General features: G+C 45.9%; 1 protein-coding gene and 1 pseudogene across 1 annotated transcript; both read right to left on the minus strand.

The window, feature by feature from the left end:
- Positions 1-3197: 3197 nt before the first annotated feature.
- Positions 3198-16917, minus strand: Ubox5 (U-box domain containing 5). Its single transcript, XM_031371920.1, has 5 exons — positions 16783-16917; positions 14854-14948; positions 11868-13065; positions 9221-9379; positions 3198-5250 (listed from the first exon to the last, which is right to left on the minus strand). Exons 2-5 carry the CDS (start codon positions 14905-14907, stop codon positions 5042-5044), a joined length of 1620 nt encoding a protein of 539 aa, XP_031227780.1. The 5' UTR covers positions 14908-14948; positions 16783-16917; the 3' UTR covers positions 3198-5041.
- LOC116090942 lies at positions 16839-18901 on the minus strand (annotated as a pseudogene).
- Between the last annotated feature and the right edge of the window lie 3361 nt (positions 18902-22262).

Raw genomic sequence — 22262 nt, forward strand, 5'->3', positions numbered from 1 at the left:
TTGCCGACCTCTGTGTCAGACCAGCACCGAGCCTAGTGACTGAGTACCATGGCTCAGAAACAGTTAGTTTATTCTCAAAGCCATTGCCTGAACACGCAAACAGTTTCATGAAATTGTTTTTTTTAAATTTATTTTCATTTTTATTTATCACTATTATGTGTGCTCAGTGTGGGCATGTGTGCACATAAGTTGTTCAGAAGACAGCTTTGTGGAGTTGGTTCTTTCCTTCTGCCTTCATGGGTTCTGGGAACCACACTTAGGACATCAGCAAGCATTTACCAATTGGGCCATCTTGACTGCCCTCGTGAGGATTTTCTCATTAACAGAACAAAGCCATCAATCAAGACACTGAAAAACTCATGGCTGGGGTTGAAGAGATGACCAACCCGTTACCAGCAATTAAGAGCAGTTACCAGCATGCTCCTCCAGAGGACCCGGATTTGATTTCTACCGGCCAGTGCTCTCAACCGAGCCATCTCTCCAGTCAGGCTGTACAGGGTTTTTGTTTTTGTTGTTGGTTTGGTTGAGTTTGAAGTCTACGTAGTGAGTTTTAGGCCAGCCAGAGCTGTAGAATGAGACCCTGTATCAGAAATTAAAGTGGGTGCAGCCTCAGCTTCTGCCTGCAGAAGCTGGAGCAGCTGGAGCAGCTGGCCTGGGCCATGCCCAGTCTCCCTATGGATTTCTTGGAGGAAACTTTGAGGTTCAGGCAGCTCAGCTCATTTCCATCGTCTCATTATCAGTGACCTCTCTGCGACATCACACACATAAGTGTGTGCACCAGCATCTCATTTCCCCTGTTGTTCTTGGTCTCATTCCCCTCTTCCCATCTCAGAGGCAAAACTCCCTTGCCTGAGCTCATCTCCTGGGTGTGAGGGAGGAAGGCAGGTGAAAGGGGTTCTCTCTGGAGGCTCCCAGACAGGCTAATTACAGACTTCCTAATGAATGAGCCACGGGGATGCATTCTATCAGCTGAGTCATGGCTAATGTCTGGGCCCTGGACCCAAAGACAGGGTGCCAAGGGTTAAGGAGGGCCCTGTGAGGCAGAGGCCAGCTTGGAGCTGCTGTCTAACCCATCTGATATTCTGCATTTGACATAAAAAAACCAAAAACCAAAAAACCCTCTTTTTTAGGTATGTGTGTACTTGTGTGTCCCCGTCTTGTGAAGGCAGGTACGTGAAGAGGCACTGAATCTAGAGGCTAGAGTTACAGGTGTTTGTGAGCCACTGACATGGATGCTAGTAGCTGAATTTAGTTATTGGGGAAGAGCAGTGAATTCTCTTAACCACTGGGCTATTTCTTCAGACTCCTGCCCTTCCTCTCTCCCCCTTTTCAGATTTATGTATTTTACATGTATGAGTATTTTGTGTGTCTGGCACCATGTGGGTGCTGGGAATAGAATATGGGCCTTCTGCAAGAGCAAGAGTGTTCCTAACCACTGAGCCATTTCTCCAGTGTCTTGAGGGCCTGTTCCCTCCCTCCCTCCCTCCCTCCTTCTCTTTATCCAGTCCTAAAAGGGATGTCCTGAAGCTTGCTATGTAGACCAGACTGGCTTCAAACCTAGAGATCTACCTGCTCTGCCTCTGAGCCCTCGTAGTAGCTTGCCTGCCTCATGTGCCTGAGGCCTGAGGTTTGTTCCTCAGCACAGATGCACAGTGGGAAGGGCTTTAAAAAAAAAAAAAAAGAAGTGTTGGGAGAGACTAAATATTTTGAGTGGTGCTATGTAGCACTGTCTTGTTGCAGGAAGATACATGCTGCTGTGACAAGCTGTCCCTGCCTTATCTTTACTTGAGTGGCTTCCTGGAAAACTTCTCTTCTCCGAAGATTATAAGGATGTTTCATGGGGTTGGGGAACACTTTCCTAGAATGAATGAGATCCTGGGTTCCATCCCAAGCATGGGATTGGGGGAGGGGTGGCAAGAGAGCCACTTCAACAAGTGGACCCCCAGGTCATGGTCAAATGGTTAGCAGAGTGAGGTTCAAGCCATCCTGTGTTCTCTCCTCCATTCAGGGGTCTTCTAGGAGAAAGATTTCTACGTGTTTCAGTCTCACATCCATATCTTGGCCTTGAATTGTGATCACGCTTAACTGTGACAGTAGAATTGGTCTGTATCTCAACTGTCCAGTGGCCTCTATGAAATGTGGCTGGCAGATGACAGTGGGAATGTAAATCGAATTTGCTTCATTTTGAAACATGGCTTCTTTCTGTAGCCCAGGCTGGCCTCAAATGCACAAGGGCTGGGAATACTAGCTGAGCCATGGCTCCCAGATTTTCTTTTAATACAATCATCCAGGAATGAAAGGTGACTGTTTTGAACAGTATGGCTTTGGCTAGTTCCCAACCTGGCTCTCCCCTTTCCACTCAGAAACAGAGAGAAGATGCTGCACGTGCAAGGGGCCTGGAGGCCAGGTGAGACGACAGTGGGCCTCAATGGGGAGCAGAGTGGGGGAGGCTGTGGGCTAAGACCTTCAAGAGTGCACAAGGGAGCTCTGTGGGAGAAGGCCAGCCCACAGGAACCCCACTCCACCCCAGTGGCCATCACAATGGAATTCAGGTCTGCAGTCACAATGCCACAGGCAGTGGGAGGCGGCTCTCTTTGTCTGGAGACCTAGTTACAGGAACTCCAGCGTCAGAAGACCCTGTTTCCTGGGGAATGGAAAGGAGCCCAGCAGCTGAGCAGCCTCAAAATGGAGAGATGTAGGAAGAACAAGACTGAGGCTGGGCAAGCCTACTCAGTCCCCCGACCTAGCGGCTACAGGGCACAGGGATTCTCCGTGAACAGTGAGCAGCTGCTGATCTTCTTCCTGGCTATCTGGTTCTACTTCTTCTACCTCCAGGACTAATTCTGGCACAGCCTCCTTCCTACGAGCTCAGGGCGTGGCTGAGGGTCAGAGCTTTGGCCCCAGCTGACCAGGCCTCACTTGTTAACTTAGGGAATAAAGACTCAGAGCCCAGAGCTGCTGTGAACCTCTAGCCTCAAGCCACCGCCTTCTGTTCTCAGAAGACCCCAGGGCCACAGGTCTTCAGTCTTGTGCCTTCATTGAGTATATGACCCCATTAACAAGGGAAGGAAATGTCATCTCTGGAAGGCATCTCTGGAGGCACAGTTGAAGCTGCCTCTTCTTGGTCAGTGGTGTTGAGCAAGGAAGCTGTTTTGTGCCTGGCCTCAGGCCCGGTTTCTAGTGAGAAATAAAATGTCCATGGGGCCAAATACATTTTTATTTCAGTGTCTCTGAGACAAGTGTTTGTTATGTAGCCCAGGCTGACCTTGAACTCACAGCAGTCCTTCAGATGTTTGGATTTACAAACTTAGATCACACCCAGCTTCCATTCATGTATTCTAGGGAAGATTACAATGTTTCTGGTAGTGGAGGAAGAAAAAGAGTACTTCTATGGGGGTGGGGGGTCAGATCTTTAAGAGAAAACTTAATCACATTTACAATGTAGGAGTGGCTCTCCACCCCCTACCCCCACCCCGCCCTGGACTCAGGGTACCTCCAGTCCACCCCAGGGCCTCCCAGACCTAGTTTTCCAGCAGAGTAGGCCAGGCACCTCTAGTAGAGCTGCAGAGGAATGCAGCTTGGGGGCTCTGGGGAGGGGGCAGGGATGGCTCCCATCACTCACATCAAGGTGTAAAGTCTGAATGGGCTACTCCAGAGACCATGACAGGTTATGGGTAGGTGGCAACTCCCAAACCAAGCCCTCTGTAGTTGCATGGGCTAAGAACACAACACCTAGAATGGAGGCCCAGGCATAGAGTGGGATGTTCAGGAGCCACCAGGCAGTGCAGGGTTGCCTGTCCATGCAGACCCTGGTGTCTCATATGAAGGCTGAAGCACAACAGGCACTGGTGGTGTGTAGGAGGAAAGAGGTGACATTCCCATACTGGTTACCTCTACGGACACATCTCCTGGGAACTCTGAAAGCAGATTCCCTAAATCTCATGACTGATCACTGGCAACCAGAAGAGACAACATGTAGCTCAAGGGGCTGTGATTTATCTCAAAGACAGAGCAGATCATGCCTGGAAGGAAATGGGACAGTGTGAGGACCTGCACAGGTATTCTTCTCCTGGCTGGGAGCTCTTGAAGGAGCCAACAAGAGTTATATGCAATCCATTTCTTTGGGACTCCATAAGGTTTAATTTTGGAAGGAAAAAAATGCAGCCTAGGGATCCAAGGAGGTGGTTCAGAGGGTAGAGGAGATCGCCACATCGCTGATGACTGGTTTTGGGAGCCACATAGTTGGAAAGAGTGAGCTGATCCCTGGAGCACTGATTTCCATAGGCGCACCAAGGCACACGTGCATACACACATACAAAAAAACTGTTAAAAATGTTTTCTTTAAACAAGTATTTTCCTACCGTAGGCTACATATGGAACAGGAGTCCTCTCCCTTGGAGTGTGGCTCCAGGAGCAACCAGACATACCTGGGCACTTGGCCTGATGGAAGCTGCTCACCTTCTCTTGGCACTGACACACTCACACTGGGTAGATCTGAACCCCTGCCTACCTGGCGGCAGCAACTGCATATGGCTGTCCTGTGTGCCAGAAGGAATCCTCGTTGAATGTCAAATGTCATTTTATTAAGGCTGCAAGTGTCTGCAGAGGTCGGGGTACACATGGCTAACTCATGTGCTTAACAGCCCCTACCATGGTCCACTTAGGAGTGACCCTGAGGCAGGGAAGGCTGTGTGAGGTCCCAAGTCACAGTCTACTGAGCTCCATCCACAAAGCTCCATTAGAAGATTGTATGCAGATAACATGGGGGCTTGAGAGGAGTGCTCCTGAACAGTGGGGGCTGGCTCTGGTCAGAGAGTGGCAAGGTGGGCCGGGGAGAATAGGGATGTCTTCTCCAGCCCAGCCCTATGGCTTTGTTATCCTGTTGTTGCCTAAGCAGGAGTGGGATGGCCCTACCCAGTCTCTGTAACACACCATGAGGTATACAAGCCCGAGAGAAAACAGAGGCACTGGGATCCTGTTCTTGCTTCCTTCACCTTCAGGTCTCCCCCAAAATGGGGCTTCTCCAATTGCGGCTTGTCACTCAAAAGTGGACCCGCAGCACATCCTGGCTGGTGACTGGCTGCTGGCAGGCTGTGCACAGAATGGGCTGGGAACGTTGCTTCTCACTCAGGCAGGGTCGGCACAGAAGGTGGCCACAGGGCAGCTGGTACACAGGCTCATTTGTGGTGTAGGAAGAAAATGCTTGTTTGCAGGAGGCACACTCTGGGCCGGAAACATTCCTTGGATGCTCTAGTGAGTCAGAAAGATGAGGAAGTATTAGGTAAAGTTGTTCCTCAATGCAAGCTTTGCTCCTGGAAGCTGGAACAAAGCAAGCCTCCCATCTACCATCTTTATCTTGGTGCTGTACATGAATGTTTAAGAACTGGCTTCTGAATGCAGTGCACAGGATCAGGCCTGTCCACTGGTCTCCCAAACAAAGAGTGCACTCCCCTGCCAAAACTAGTACAAGGTAAAGCTTATCCTGCCAAGAGAAGCTGTCAGTAAAGAGAAAAGCAGAATGCGCCAACTATCAGGACAGACAGAACAGTCAGGGTGGAGGGATCATCAGATGGGCAATTTCTATCTCTCAATTTCTATCTCTTCTAACCCCTTGGTCCCCTGAACTCCCCTCCCCAAGCCCCCCACTACAGGATTCACTACAAGATTCCTCAAGGCCTCTAAGTGAGGGCAGCTCTGGTCCCCTGACCCCTGTGGCTCTTTCTTCCTTTTAGTTTGAAAAAGCTGTCTTTCTCTTCAACTCTAGGAAATACGGAGGCCAGGCTGGCCTGTTTTCAAAGCTCATTCCCCAGTGACTTGGGGGACCCCAAGTTACCTCACTTTGCAAAAATTCCTTATTTTTGTCTTTTTTCAGGTTGATCCTGAAGTTAGGATCATCTTGCCTCAGCCTCTTGTGGGCTTGGGACTACAACTGCAAGCCTATGCCTGCCTTGGAAACTCTTACCTCCAGCTCTGCTTTCTTTAATATTTGGTTTTTTGTATATGAGTGTTCTGCCTGCATATGTCATTATATGGTGTATGCCTGATGCCCAAAGAAGGCAGAAGGGTTATCAGATCCCTGGAACCAACGCAGTGATGGCTGTGAGCCATCACTCAGATGCTGAGAACTGAACCCAGGTTCTCTGTAAGAAAAAGTACTCTTACTCGCTGAACCATCTTTCCAGCCCACTCTGATCTTTTAAATCTTTGTATGAGTTCTGGTATATGTGTACTTTGGCTAGAGTGTGGAAGTCAGAGGACAACCTCAATTGTTGGTCCTAGCCCTTCAACCTTGATACAGGGTCTCCTGCTTGCCCCTGTACACATCAGGGTGTTAATCTGCAAGTTTCCAAGGGTTCTCTGGGAATGGGGGAAGGTAGGCTGAAGTAGGAGGACTGCCTTTAAGTTCAAGGATTACACAGCAAGTAGCATAGCATCTAGAGCGATGCAGTAAGAAACGACATGTCTATCATCCTGGCACATGGGAAGCTGAGGCAGAAAAACCACTGTGAGTCTGAAGCCAACCTAGGGTTCACAGTGAGGCCCTGTGATACTCTGAATATGCTTGGCCCAGGGAGTGGCACTACTAGGAGGTGTGACATTGTTGGATGAAGTGTGACATTGTGGTTGTGGGCTTTAAGACCCTCCTAGCTACCTAGAAGTCAGCCTTCTCCTGTCTGCCTTTGGAGTGAGATGTAGAACTGTCAGCTCCTCCTGTACCATGTCTGCCATGTTCCCACCTTGATGATAATGGACTGAATCTCTGAACCTGTAACTCAGCCCCAAGTAGATGTTGTCTGGTCACAGCAGTAAAACTAAGACAGACTCTGGCTCAAAAAAACAAAAGGCTGATAAAAAATGAATTCTCATCGTACCGACCGACCGACCTACTGACAACCTCAGAAGCATCCAGCATAGAGACTGCATGGGGGAACAGGGTCATCTGTAAACAGCAGGGTCTCCATCAGGGCTAGGACTGCAGGAATGGACCTATCTTTCTCTCTCTCTCTCCCCCTAGCCTCCTTTCTCCCTCCCTCCCCCTTTCTCTCACCAAGTGCTGGGCTTATAGACACAAAGTATCAAGTCTAGGTTAAGTAGTGCTGGACATGGAGCCTAGGGCTTTGTACATGGAGCCTAGGGCTTTGTACATGGTAGCAAGCACTCTATCAACTGAAGTACTTCCCTAGTCCTAACACATACCTGGCACAGCACAGAAATATACACCGGCTGAGCAGTGGTGGTGTGTGCCTTTGATCCCAGTACTTGGGAAGCAAAGGCAAGGTGATCTTTGTGAGTTCGAGGCCAGCCTGATCTACAGAGCTAGGTCAAGCATAGCCAAGGCTACACAGAGAAATACACAAAGGGCTCCAACTGCCTTTAGCACCAACAGGAAACCCCATTAATAAGTCTCTGGGATCTAAAGCCTTGAACAATTTCAGAGACAGAAAACAAAGGTCATTAAAGCAAAATAAATAAATAAATAAATAAATAAATAAATAAATAAGCAGAAATGGTGGTGTGATCAAGAGGAAAGGAGATACAGGACAGTGGGGCTCTGACTCATGCCATGGGAATCGTAAGTGGAACACTGTGATCTATAATTGTAAATGAATCTGACTCCGAAAGGACATTGAGGCTGTGGACAATGGGGATGGTGAGCAAAGTAGCTATGGGAGCTAACAAGAGTATTGCTCAGTCTGGGAAAGGCTACAGAGTAGTACCAGGGTGTCTCTCAGAACCACAGCAAAGAAAAACGCAAAAGGGGCTGAAGAGATGGCTCAGTCTGATGACCTGAGTTCCATCCTTGGAATCCACAGTGTGGGAGGACCAACTTCTTAAAGTTGTCTTTTGACTTCCACATGTGTGCAAAGAGGACCTGATAATGAATGTTGTCAGAAAGAGGACACTGAAGGACAAACTATTTCCATGTTGAAGATCTGACAAGTAGAGACAGGCTTTTTATCAACATGGGCTGAGGGAGTGCTGGGAAGGAGGGCTCTGAAAGGCAGGCAGCACAGTGCAGAGTTAGAGTAGGTGCTGGAGATGCCAGTGAGAAGGGTCTCAGCAGCTGTCAGGGAGGGTGGGGCCAGAGTTCCAAGGAGGAGCAGGAGCAGAAAGGGCAGTATTAGATGAGGGCCCTCACTGGGAGAGTCTCTTAATGGAAAGTGAAAAGAAATAGCTATAGGCAGGAAAGGCTGGCCAATCACATCCCTGGATGCTGAGTGGACAAGCAGCCACAAGCCTCATTCCACTGGGTACTTTGAAAGACATGTTCTTGGGAATAGTTAGGAAGAAACAATCAGAGTGGGCAGGAGTGAAATGGAAACCCAGATGACAAGAAGAGGGCAGGCTTTGCATCCGTAGAGGGAGTCAAGGGCCTGCCCATCAGTCTCACCAGCCTCCACCTTGTCCTTTGTTTAAAAAAGGGCTTGGGGGAGGGCCATAAGACTGGAGAGATGGCTCAGTGATTAAAGACCACTGGCTGTTCTTGCAAAGGACCGGAGTTTGGTTCCCAGCACCTACATGGTGGCTCACAACCACCTGTAGCTCCAGTTTCAGGATATCTGACCCTTTCTTCTAAACTCTATCAGGACAGACATGGTGCACAGACACAGACATACACACAGCTAAAACATTCATACACATAAAATAAAACAAATGAAAAATAAAAGGAAAAGAAACCCAGTCAGTTCCTCACTTCGCACCTCCCGTACACTAGAATCCTAGGTTACTGTTATTGTGGGCGGGGAGGGAGGCTGGGCTTTTCTAGTGCAATGATAAAAATGTTGTCAAGAAGGGCAGAAGATGACTCTGAAACCTCAGCCTTTCTTCCCATGTACATAAAATACCTAGACATCAAGTGAGGGGAGGATTAGGAAACAGAAAAGGAGCATCGTGTTCCAGGAGAGAACTACATGGTCCATTGCAGCCAGGTGTGCTGTGCACCTCTGTAATCACAGCGCTTTGGAACTGGAAAGTTCAAGGCCAGCAAAGACCCCATGTCAAAATAATCAAAACAAAAACCTACAGCAAAGGTAGCCAGGCCAGAGTGCACAGAATGGCAGGGCTAACCAAAGGGCTTGCCCATGATGAGATCCAGGCAGCCCTTCATCTCCTTCTGGAGAAGACAAGAGAGAGTGGGAACAGCAGTAAAGGAGCTGGCTGTGCAGGCCCACAGATACTGGAGAGACTAACTCTGGTGTCCTGAGCCCTTCAAGATTACCAGAGCTGGTGGCTGGCCTCCTGCAAGCACTGCTCCCTCTTGTGCCCAGCTGGAGCTGCCCTTTGGTGAGCCGGGCAGTGAAGGAAGGCATGGAGCCGAGGGTGGAAGTCAGGGCAATTTCCAGACTTTGCGACAGCTTCTGCTCATGGGACACTGGACCTGTGGAGAGACACACACACCATAATATCCAGGAAGACTCAGCAAAAAAGAAATTGCCACAAGTCCTTGGAGGCAGAAAATAACCCTTTCAAGTTCAGACACATGAGTATAATGTCCCCAGGATGGTAATGACAGAACAAAGGAGTCAAGTCCTGGGAGCCCTGACAGCTCCTTCCCATCTCTGACGCAGAAGCTCTGGGCTTCTCTCGCAGCTCCCTAAAGTGTTGTGCAGGACAGAGCCATCTTGAGGCTTCAAGCTGAACTGCACCTACCTCCTTTCTTCCCTCATTTATTTTGTGGTACTCAGGATACAGCCTGGAACTTGCGCCTTCTAGATAGTTACTTTACCACTCACTCAGCTACACTCCAAGCCCCATTGTTACAGTTCACAAGCCTGCCTGCTGGCCAAAGAAACGATGAGACAAGCAGATGCCAGCTCTAGGCGGCCCCTATCACACTCTATCCTCCACCTCAGCTGACTTCCCTCCTGCTTTCCTCTTGGTTTTATGAGATAAGGTTATCACTACATAGCTCAAGATGGCCTCAACTCATGTTGATTCGTCAGTCTCTACCTTTCAGATTACAGGCATATGCTACCATACCTTTCTGATTAAAAAAACAAAAAACAAAAAAAAAACCCCAAAACGGCTCAAGTGCCAAGGAACTGGCTCTGTGAGTACAGTACTTAACAGTACTGTCAGCAAAAGCATGAGGACCTAAGCCCATTTCCCAGAATCTGTGCCACGACCCCTGGTACAGTGGAACACACCTGTAACCTGTGCTGAGGCAGACAGAGGCAGATAGATGCCTTGAGCTTGCTGGTCATGTAGTCCTGACAACCCAAGTTCAATCCTTAGAACCCATAGAGAAAGAGAATAACTAACCCTGAAAGCTGTGCTCTGACCTCCACACACCAGTGCATGACACGAGTACACACACAATAACAATAATAATAGTAATAATAAAATATATATAAAACCTTTTAAAAAGTAGAAAGTAGTTAAGAAAAACTTGTAAGGACTCCAACTGGCAACCAGAAGGATGATGAAAGGAGGACCGTGTGTTTTACTCTCTATGGTGGTACATGCCTGTGATCCTAGTACTTGGGAGGTGGAGGTAGGAGGATCAGGAGTTCAAAGGCATCCTAATAATACAGAGTTCCAGGCCAGCCTGGGTTGCATAAGACCCTATCTCAAATTTAAAAAGGTCATCTTTAAAACTCTTAGTGAGGGGCAACAGTGCTGCACATCTTTATCCCAGCACATGGGAGGCAGGTGGATCTCCAAGTTTGAAGCAAGCCTAGTCTATAGAACAAGTTCCAGAACAGCCAGAGCTACACAGAGAGACTCTGTCTCAAAGCCAAAACCAAACAAACCAACAAACAAAAGTCTTGTCTTGTGAGTCTTAAAAAGTTACATGATCTGCCAGCCATTTCCAAAGCAAGTCAGGGCTACTCTGTTCACATGGTGGTGGAGATGCCCATCCTGGGAATCTCTGTGATGTCAGCAGGAAGAGGCAGGAAGCCAGGCAGCTGAAATGTCATATTCGGCAACAGTACAACTCACTCTCACATTTAGCAACCATGTTTTCTTCCTGAGAGGCAGGCCTTCAATCTCATACTTTTCCACTTTCTTGTATGTTGTGTCTTCTCATGGATAAGTGAGGCAGGGGGAACCACAATGCACTTCTTTCATCTCCTCTGGGAAGACTAGACATAGTACCCCAAAGGTATCCAGACATAAGACGCATAGAAAGTTCCAGAAAAGAAGACATGGTCTGTTTTAAGGAACCTATTGTTTTTCCTCCCAGCAAGTCTGAATGGAGGACTCAAGGCAGGAGAAAGCATTGCTCCTGCCAGAAAACAAAAAAGGAACACAAAGCTGGGAAGTTCACCAATAAAACGATCTATCACAAAACATGATGACAGAACTCAGGAACAGTCAGGTAGGGTCGTGATAGGAGGCTCAACACAGTTCAACACTAGTCAGGACTACATAGTGAGCTTTATCCTGAGCTACAGAGTGAAGCCTTTCTAAACAAACAAACAAACAAAAATTCCTTTAAAAAAAGAGAAATCTCAGAATAATAAGAGAACACACATAATCCTTTGGGGCTTCCAGGTTATCTATGGGCCAAAGACAAAACTGAGATGCCTTGGGGCTGAAAAGATGGCTCAAAGGTTTAGAGCACTGGCTGCTCTTCCAGAGGTCCTGGATTCAATTCCCAGCACTCTTATGGCAGCTCACAACTATATATAATGGGATCTGATGCCCTCCTCTGATGTGTAGGTGCCCATGCAGACAAAACACTCATATTCCTAAAACACATAAATATTCAAACAAAAAACTGAAATTCCCTACAAAAACGACAAGAGGCACAGCCTCCAGCCTCCTAAATCTAACCTAGTAAAGCATAAAGTCACGGGCCGTGGCATCACGTCAGCAGGAAGGGCAGGGAAGGCAGCCCTGACCACAGAAGAGTGAGTTACCTGCTGAACAGTCCATGTCTGTCAGGCCAGGCTCGCTGGCCGCTTTCATTTTCTTGGCAGTCGGCTCTGAGGTAGTGGGTGAGAGTAAAGGGCTTGCGGCAGAGAAAGAAGCATTCATGCCAAGGCTGTAGTGTGAGCTGTGCTCAGCCTGCTCCGTCTTCCTTTTCCTTGAGGGCAGAGTAATGACAGAAGGGGTCATTGTTGATGGCGTCTGTTCTCTCCCAAGCAGGCAGCAGCCTGAAATAGAGTGCTGGAGTAGGAAACGGTCGATCCGGGCCTTCAGGGAAGGATGAGGTAGGGGCTGGGACTGTGGAGTAAAGGCTAACCCTGTGAAAGGGTCACTGGGCACTCGGCCCCAAGCAGCTTCACTGAGGTTACACTTCTCCAGAGTGCTCTGGTCAATGACCTTGCCTGAGGGCAGCAGCATGGGGCATGGCATGATCTCCAGGGTGATAGGATCCAGGAACTCCTCTGGCACATCACTTACCACTTCAGACATGCCCTGTAAGGTACAGGGAGACTGCTGGCCCTCAGATTGACCCCCAGGGTCATAGTCACTCTCCATGGGCAAGGCTGGAGTGTGCAGACCCAAGTCCTGTGGCAGGCTTTCTGAGGCTGTCAACAAGACACTATTTATCACCTCCTGAGAACAGGTCCTGGCTGGCTGACCCCACACTTCTAAACGCTTGATGCAAGAGATGCCACTGCCTGTCACATGAGTGATGCCGATTTTGAGGTGGGCCACATGGCTAAGGGAAAGAGCCCCTTTATTCCAGAGTTCCTGAGCTACAACAGCAGGAGAGAAGAGTGTGACTTCCATTGGGCTAAAAGGTGGCCTGGCCTTGAAGCCCCTGTGGCTGAACACCACATGGTTCTGGTTTTTCAGTAAGACTTTGCCTACCAAGGTGAAGGCCTCCTTGTCTGGGACAGATATCTCCACCGGGCCTGTAGTCCAACAGTCCTGGGCATCCTGAGAAGCTCTGCTAGATAAGGCAGATGTGTATAATTCCAGGCCAGAGACATTCTGACATCCCCCAGCTGTGAGATCGATGTTAACCCTACAGATTTCCACATTAAAGGGGAAGGAAACTGTCACATAGATTGGAGGTCTAATGAAATACTCTGTCCTAAAGCCATGGCTTCTCTTTATGAGGTCTTCAGAGATGAGATTTTCTACTTCATAACCATCAGCTGACACCTAGATGTAATGACAAACAGGAGTCACATTGATCCAAATGAAGACAACTGGCTTTTAAAACTTGTCACTTACAAAAATACTTTTTTGAATATTTATTTTTATTTTATGTATATTGCTATTTCCCCTGCTTCAAAGTTTGTGTACTACATGCATGCAGTACCCATAGAAGCCAGAAAAGGGTATCAGATCCCCTGGAACTGAAGTCCCAGATGGTTGTGAGTCACCATGTGGGTGTTAAAAATTGCATCTGGGTCCTCTGGAAGAATGATGAGCACTCTTAACTACTGAGCCATCTTTTCAGCCCTGCAAAATTTGATTTTAAAGAAAACTTTAAATTCTTAATGTTTAAATTTTATCTGTTAAACTGAATTATCTCAAGTTTTTGGAGGCATTCAATATCATGTCAAAGACTGAAGGTAAATATCCCCAAGCATGACCCATTATTAAACATATGAGCGCCAGGCGGTGGTGGCACACGCCTTCGATCCCAGCACTTGGGAGGCAGAGGCAGGAGGATCTCTGAGTTCAAGGCCAGCCTAGTCTACAGAATGAGTTCCAGGACAGCTAGGGCTACACAGAGAAACCCTGTCTCAAACAAACAAACAAACAAAATGAGCAAAAAGCAAGGTACCATGGTACATATCTATAGTCTTGGCACTTGATAAAGCAGAATGACCAGGAATTCAAGATCTTTTTTTCTTTTCTTTTTCTTTTTAAAGATTTATTTTATATTTGTGAGTATACTGTTGCTGTCTTCAGACACACCAGAAGAGACATCAGAACCCATTACAGATAGTTATGAGCCACCATGTGGTTACTGGGATTTGAACTCAGGACCTCTGGAAGAGCAGTCAGTGCTCTTAACTGCTGAGCCATCTTTCCAGCCCTTCTTTTTGGTTTTTGGGAACAGGGTTTCTCTGTGTAGTCCTGGCTGTCATACTCATTATGTAGCCTAGGCTGGACATGACAAGCTCAGAGATCTGCCTGTCTCTGCCTCTCCAGTACTGGAATTATGGGATTAAAGGCATAAAACCCACCACTACCCAGCTCAAAATCATCTTATGCTACACAGCAAATTAGAGAATAGTCAGAGTTACATAAGATCCTTAACTCAAACAAGCAAAAACAAGCCAAAAATGACAGTTCATGATACTGTGTGCTTCACACCAGTGAGTCCCCACTCTGGGCCAGTTCAAAGTTGTCCTTGGTTACATAGTGATTTATAGGTCAGCCTGAGACTGCAGGTCAGCATGAGATGGTCATAAAAAAACAAAAACCAAAAACCAAGTCTGGAGGACTGTCTAGTGCTTAAGAGCACTTGCTGTTCTTTCAGAGAAGACCCGGGTTCAGTTCCCAGCACCTGGCTGGCCTTGAACTCACAGAGATTCTCCTGCCTCTCTGCCTCCCTCCTGCTAAGATTAAAGGTATGCACTACAACACCTGGAAAAAGCAAACAAATCTTAAAAACAAGTCAACAACAAAACAACAAAAACAGAGAGGAAAGGGCAAGGGAAGGCAAGAGAGGGAGGGAAGAGTGCTCCTGCATGATTAATTCTGCTGTGCGCTGACTGGGCAAAAGTGATGGTGCTCGACACTGCTTGGCAGTGAAAGGGCACAGCTGAATGGTCTTCGCAAACACATCACCGAGTGTGTGCTCTGTGATTCTTGGGGACTGCCTAATACTTGTCCAAATGCTGCCTGGTGGGATCCAAGGGCAGAGTATACGAGCCAGGAAATGGGGAAAAGTCTAAAGTACATATTAGATGTGTATGGGTTTGTTTGGCTTACCTTGTTGCAGTGAATTCTTGGTCTGAACTGTGGGAGGCAAAGATTTATTACCATCTTTGTGGCTGAAAGAATAGCTTCCAAGCATCAGAAACAGCCTTTTAAAAATAAAAGTGAAACTTAATATTAGCCAGACACATTAAAATTCAATTTTAAAATTTCAGGAGTTGAATCTAAGAGAGGAGCAAATAAGCAGCTGCTTCTGGTACATTCTCCAGTCTACACCTTTTCCCCGTGTCCTACTGACACTGGGAAAATTACTCACTGAAAGGTTAAGAAGGGAATAAACAGAAAAAAAACCCAAAACTTATCTTTTTTAATGTGTGTGTGTATGTGTCTGAGTGTATGACTGTGCACCAGGGGTGTGCAAGAATCCAAAAAGGTCAGGAGACTGGAGTCACACAGGGTTGCGAGCGGCCGTGTGGGTGCTGAGAATTAAACCCAGGTCCCTTTAACTGCTGAGCCATGTCTCCAGACTTGAGAAGTAAACTTCTGAAATAAGTTCTACAGGCTGGCAAAAACTGCCAGGCTTCTAGCTGACTGGAAAACATGTCAGTTCTATAGCATGTTCACATAGGAAGGAGACAGTATACAAGCAACAGAACACAATAAAATGGGTGTGGGGGTGCTATCTGAATGGACAGAGTCACAGAAAACAATCATAGCAATGCTAGGTACTCTTGACCCTGTTAGTATAAATGTTTCCTTATTAAACAAAACACCTGGAAGAGTCAAAATTATTTTTGAGAAGGCTGGCTGTGGTGTTTTTCTTGGCTTATAGGATCTATGCAGCGGTTGACGGTATAACCATGGCACTCTCATGGCATGAAATCCTTATAAGCATGGCATATATGCCCATTTAAGTATACCAGATTCCCTTTTTCTAATTTTACTTTTAACAGTTGTTATTGCGTATGTGTGCATATGATCTGTGTGTGAGGCCGTGTGTGCCACAGCGCATGTGGAGGTGGAAGAACAACTTAGGACAGCCATTTTCTCCTTTTACCTTTACATGGGTTCTAGGCATTTAACCCAGGCCACTAGATTCTGTCATTTAAAGAACTTTTGTAAAATTACATTTATTTATTTATTGTGTGTACATGTGTGGCTCATGTATACTAAAATATGTGAAGGAAAGACAGGACATCTTGGCAGGAGTTGGTTCTCTTATTTTACTATGGGAATCCTAAGGATTCAGGTCATCAGGCTTTGATTACAAGTGCCTTTACTGGCCATGCCACCTCTCCTATCCCAGGGCAGCTTCTAAAAGAAGACTCATAAGTTATAAGCCTTGGTTGTACTTCCAGAGGACCTGGCTTCCATTCCTAGTACCCACATGATGGCTTACAATCAGCTTTAACTCAGTCCATTCAATCTGATGCCTTCTTCTGGCCTCCTTGGGCACCAAGCATGCATATGGTACAAAGACATATCATGCAGGCAAGAAAACCATACACATAAAATTGAAAGTTAGTGTATGATATAGAAATGTGGAAGTCTTTTTTTGTTTTTTGTTTTTTTGTTTTGTTTTAGAGATAAGGTCTCTGGAAGCCCAGGCTTCTCCTACCTCTACTTTCCAAGAGGTATTCACCACCACACTCAGTTTATGTGATAATGAAGATTGAATCAAGGATCTCCTACATGCTAGGCAAGCACTCTACCAAATGAGCTACATCCCCAGCCCCTGAGCCATGGGGATCTTGATTACCCTTTCCAACATACATCAGATTGAGTCTCAAGGGAAACCTTAATGGGCCCTGCCTTTATTGTCATTGCCTTTTTATACCCGTGTAAGAGCCTTCTAGTCAAAAGTCTCACTCAGCTCATAAAGCTGCTCCAACTTGATCAATGGTGGCCAACTCCACAAGTACGTTACTGAAGCATAGGCACCAAGGACAGCCAAACACAGACTACCTTTCTCCAAGCACTTACTGAGTTGGAAGGAATACACAGAGACTATTCAGTTCATCTGCATTAAATTATCTTCCTTGTCAGCCTCAGTGTCATCTCTTGCTTTCGATCTGGCATCTTTAGGGACTGCGGCAGATTGTATCCCATGCCTGATAGCTTTCACAGAAGTTTAGATGGAATCCTCACCTGTAGCAAAAACAAGTGAAACACAGTAATACAATTTTAGGGCTGTGGGTGTAACTCAGTGGTAGAGCATTTATTTGCCTAGCTAGTATGCATGAGGCTCTGGGTACAATCCGAAGCACCACAAATAACTTTAAAAAATAGAAAATAGGGCTAGAAATATAGTTCAGTAGTAGAGAGATTGACTAGTATTTGTAAAACTAGTTCAATTCCTAGCACTAGGAAATTTAAAAAATATATAATTTAGTTGCTATATATAGTGGTTTGAATGAGAATGATTCCCAAAGGCTCATTCATTGAATGGTTGATCACCAGTTATTGGAACGGTTTAGAAAGATTAAGAGGTGTGGCCTTGGAGGTGACTGTAGCAGGTTTCAAAAGCTCACACCAGGCCCAGTCTGTCTGTCTCTACTTCTCTGCCTGTAACTTGAACATCAGATATGAGCTCTCAGCTATTTCTTTTATTTTTTTTTTAAACTGGAAATATTTTATTGATAAGACCACCCGAACCAACTATGCAAAGTGATCCTAGAATCAAGCACCCTCCTCGTTGGCAATGCTGTCTTTCTTGAGTGGTCCCATGAAGGCTTTCTTTCTTTCTTTCTTTTTTTTTTTAAAGGTGCATTATCCAATGACTGCTTTATTTTTTTTAAGATTTATTTATTATTATAAATAAGTACACTGTAGCTGACTTCAGACACACCAGAAGAGGGCGTCAGATCTCATTACAGGTGGTCGTGAGCCACCATGTGGTTGCTGGGATTTGAACTCAGAACCTTTGGAAGAGCAGTCAGTGCTCTTACCCACTGAGCCATCTCTCCAGCCCCAAGGCTTTCTTCTCCTCCATGGTCTGGAAGTGACCATGGCCAAACTTGGAGGTGGTGTCAATGAACTTCAGGTCAATCTTCTCCAGAGCCCGACGTTTGGTCTGGACTAGCAAGGACTTACAAAGAGTGAGCACTTGCTTCTTGGTTCCTACCACACAGCCTTTGAGCATGATGAAGTTATTGGTCACCTCACCATAATGGACAATGTCACCCAGTGGGTTGATGCTCTTATCAGACAGGTCATAGTCAGTAGATGCATTGTTCTTGATCAGTTTACCATCCTTGATGAGGTAGCCTTGACCAATCTTGTAAATCTTGTTAATCTCTGTTCGGTGGAGGTAGCCTGTCTGTCTAGCTCGAGCCACAGAGAAGGCTACATGGGCAGGTGCCAGGCTCCAATACAGGCAACTTTGCGCAAACCTCGATGGGTCTTTCGGGGTAGTTTCTTTGTATGCCAGCAACTGGTCACCCCTTTGTACCCTTTGCCTTTTGTCATGCCAATGACATCAATCATCTCATCCTGCCCAAACACCTGGTTCACAGGAACCTGCTGCTCCAGCCTCTCTCGGGCCCAGTCTAGCTTCTCAGCCACAGTGCCTTCATTCACCTGGATCTCCATCAGGTGTGCCTTCTTCTGGTGCACAGGAAGCAGATGCATCTGAGTGTGGGCAATTATGCGGATGACCTGGAAGTACTTCTACATGCTGTTGAAGTCCTTCTCCAGCTGCTTCTTGCCTGTGTCATCCTGCCATTTCTTACAACTTGTTGAAAGCCTTCTTAGATTTGTGCCAGTTCTTATAGAACCGCCTTTTATACTCATCACTGATATGCTCAGCAAATACAGTCTTGAAGATCTGGAGGCCTTGTGGGGTTTCAACATGCCCCACAAAGCCCACAACCACCATTGGTGGGGTTTCCACAATGGTCACAGCCTCCACTTCTTTCTTGTTCACCTTGAATCCTGGCCTGTCAACTTCATATGTGAGTCATGCCAGCCTCGTGCCCCAGAAAGGCTGTGAGGTGAACAGGCTTGAAAGCGTCATCCTTAGGGAAGCTCTTCACTTTCCCACGATGCCGGCTGCTGCGCCCAAGGACCCATGCCTGGGAACTGAGAATTTCCTGTAAGACATGTAGCCACCACACACCACCAATAGAGCAGCTCTCAGCTATTTCTCCAGCATCATGCCTGCATGCCTGCCTGCCTGCCTGCCACCATGCTCCCTGCCATGATGACCATAGACAAACTCCCACCCCCTGCAACAAACTAGTGACGACTAGGACACTTTATTAGTGTGTGTTTTGTTGCAGGAGAAAAGAGTTTATTTGGCTTTACTTCCAAATCACAGTCCATCACTATGAGAAGTCAGGGCAGAAACTAAGCAGCAGCCTGGAGGCAGGAACCGAAGCGGAGACCACAGCACAATGCAGCTTCCTAGCTTTCTCTTTATGGCTTACTCTGCTTACATTTTTTTATATCCTCCAAGACCACCTGCCCAGGGCTAGTATTGCCCACACTGGGCAGTGCTACACCCTCCCACATAATTATCAGTCAAGAAAATGACCCACAGACTCGCCTACCAGCCAACCCGATGGAGGCTTTTGTTTTTGTTGTTGTTGTTTTCGCGACAGGGTTTCTCTGTGTAGCCCTGGCTGTCCTGGAACTCACTCTGTAGACCAGGATGACCTCGAACTCAGAGATCCGCCTGCCTCTGCCTCTTGTTTTTTTTTTTTTGAGACAAGGTCTCTCTATGAAGGTCTGGCTGTTCTGGAACTCACGGTGTAGACTGGGTTAACCTAGAACTCACAAAGATCTACTTGCCTTTGCCTTCCTAGTGCTGGGAGTAAAGCTGTGCACTACCACAACTGGCTAGAGATTGTTTTTGTTTTGCCTATAATTATGCATGCATGTATGTATGTATGTATGTATGTATGCATGCATGCATGCATGCATGTATAACTATGTACCACATGCATGTCTGGTGCCTATGAAAACCAAAAGACATGTCAAAGCCCCTGAGACTGGAGTTATAGATGTTTACAACCTGCCATATGGTGGGTTCTCTGGAAGAGCAGTTAGTACTCCTAACTATTGAGCCATTTCTCCAGCCCCCAATTTTTTTTTCCAAGTGATGGTCTCCTCTCTTCCCAGATTACTCTAGCTTGTGTGAAGCTGACCAAAAATTAACCAGCACAGTAGTACACAAGGTGGTACAACACATTAGCTAACAACCACAACATTTCTAAGATATATCTTTTCTCAAGCTGACTCTCTGGATAGCATCCTGGCCTATCTAGCTACTATCATGACCATGCTCCTTGCCATACAGCACATATGCATGTATCTAATTGTTCTGTGGAAACCAGTTTGTGAGGTGGGATGCAGTTTTCTTAAGTTGTTAAAATGATCATTCTCTATTCTACCTGGTATGCTCTTTTTGAGACCCATGAGAAATTTTTCCTTTGTTCTCAATATTAAAATAAGTATTTCTCTTAGCAACTTGATGTCATTAAGGTACAACCAGGATCCTCTCCTTCAGCTGCTATAAAGCAGGAATAAACCACATGTGATGGGTGGTGGCCCAGGCCTTTAATCTGAGAACTAGAGGTAGAGGCAGGCAGATCTCAGAGTTCCAAGATAGCAGGGACTATGTGAAAGACCATGCTTCAAAAAACATACAAAGAAGGAAAGAAGGAAGGAAGGAAGGAAGGAAGGAAGGAAGGAAGGAAGGAAGGAAGGGAGGAAGGAGGGAGGGAAGGAGGAAGGAAGGAAAGAAGGAAAGAAGGAAAGAAAGAAAGGAAGAAAGAAAGAAAGAAAGAAAGAAAGAAAGAAAGGGAAATGAAAACTGTAGTCTAGCACTTAAATTTATCTTTGTCTAAAATATTTATATCACAAAGTTGCTGTGAAAGCATTTTCAAATAGGATGGGAAAAGCATAGTTCAATAGTAAATCATCTCCTACTCTGGTAGTCGGTCACAAGGTCACTGTGCAGTGAGGTACACCTGACTCCTGATCCTCCTGCTTCCACTTTCCACATGCTGGGATTACCCATGTGTGCTGCCACAGCAGTTCTGAGATGCATGCTGAGTAGATTTCTGTCTTCTTTTCTCTTAGTCTTCTTTTTTTTTTTTTTTTTTTTTTTTCGAGACAGGGTTTCTCTGTGTAGCCTTGGCTGTCCTGGAACTCACTCTGTAGACCAACCTTAGTCTTATTTCAGTTTACATTTTTAAATGGATCTACATATTTTTAAAGATTTCAATTAATAATAAATTAGATTTTCTTACTGCATTTATTTTTGTTGTTGTTTAAAGCAGGCTGTCAAGAACCCTAGGCTAGCCTTGAACTTATTATATAGCCAAGGCTAGCCTTGAATTCATGATCCTTCAGTCTCCACCTGTAGAGTTACAGGCATGTACAGTCACGCTGACTTCCATTAAATTTTGAGCCAGTTACTCTACAAACAGGAAAATACATACTTCAGGGACTTTATGTACAGTGTTTATTTATTTTTGGATTTTTTTTTTTTTGGTGGTACTAGTTGAGCTTCATGTAATTAGGCAATCTACTACTGACTTTAGGCTTGAACTCACTGATTTTAATAGATGTTGGGTTGGTTTTCTTGGATTTTATATCAGTAATAATAAGCTTTCTGAAATGATAATTCTTTTTTTTTAAAGATTTATTTATTTATTATATGTAAGTACACTATAGCTGTCTTCAGACACCCCAGAAGAGGGCATCAGATCTCATTATGGATGGCTGTGAGTCACCATGTGGTTGCTGGGATTTGAACTCAGGTCCTTCGGAAGAGCAGTCAGTGCTCTTAACCACTAAGCCATCTCTCCAGCCCCTGAAATGATAATTCTTATTGTCTCTCATTTTACTGTATTAGCTAGAGCTTTCAGAATTCTGTAACAGAATATCTATCCTCATTTATTCTCATCAGAAAAAAAAAAAAAAAGGAAAAAAAAAAGGAAAAAAAAAAAGATGTCTATGAGATTCTGCCAAGCCTGAGAGCCACAGGGTAGAAGCAGAGAACCTCCACACATACACACTGTGGTAAGCACCTCTCTCAGGAAACGTAATAGAATTTTTTTTATTTGTTTTTTCATGATAGGGTTTCTCTGTGTAACACTGGCTGTCTTAGAACTTTGTAGACTAGGCTGGCCTCAAACTCAAGAGATCCGCCTACCTTTGCCTTAGCTGGTATAGCTTTATTAGCTACCTACCTAGTTTCAAAACAATGATCTTTCAAGGTCAAGAACCTCCTGTCAGGCCGGGCAGTGGTAGTGCATGCCTTTAATCCTAGCACTTGGGAGGCAGAGACAGGCTGATTTCTGAGTTCGAGGCCAGCCTGGTCTACAGAGTAAGTTCCAGGACAGCCAGGGCTATACAGAAAAACCCTGTCTTGAAAAACCAAAATAAATAAATAAATAAATAAATAAACAAACAAATAAATAAATAAATGGAGTGGGGCTCAACATTAAAAAAAA

The sequence above is a fragment of the Mastomys coucha genome, unplaced genomic scaffold (assembly GCF_008632895.1).
Source record: "Mastomys coucha isolate ucsf_1 unplaced genomic scaffold, UCSF_Mcou_1 pScaffold15, whole genome shotgun sequence".
NCBI classification, from domain to species: domain Eukaryota; kingdom Metazoa; phylum Chordata; class Mammalia; order Rodentia; family Muridae; genus Mastomys; species Mastomys coucha.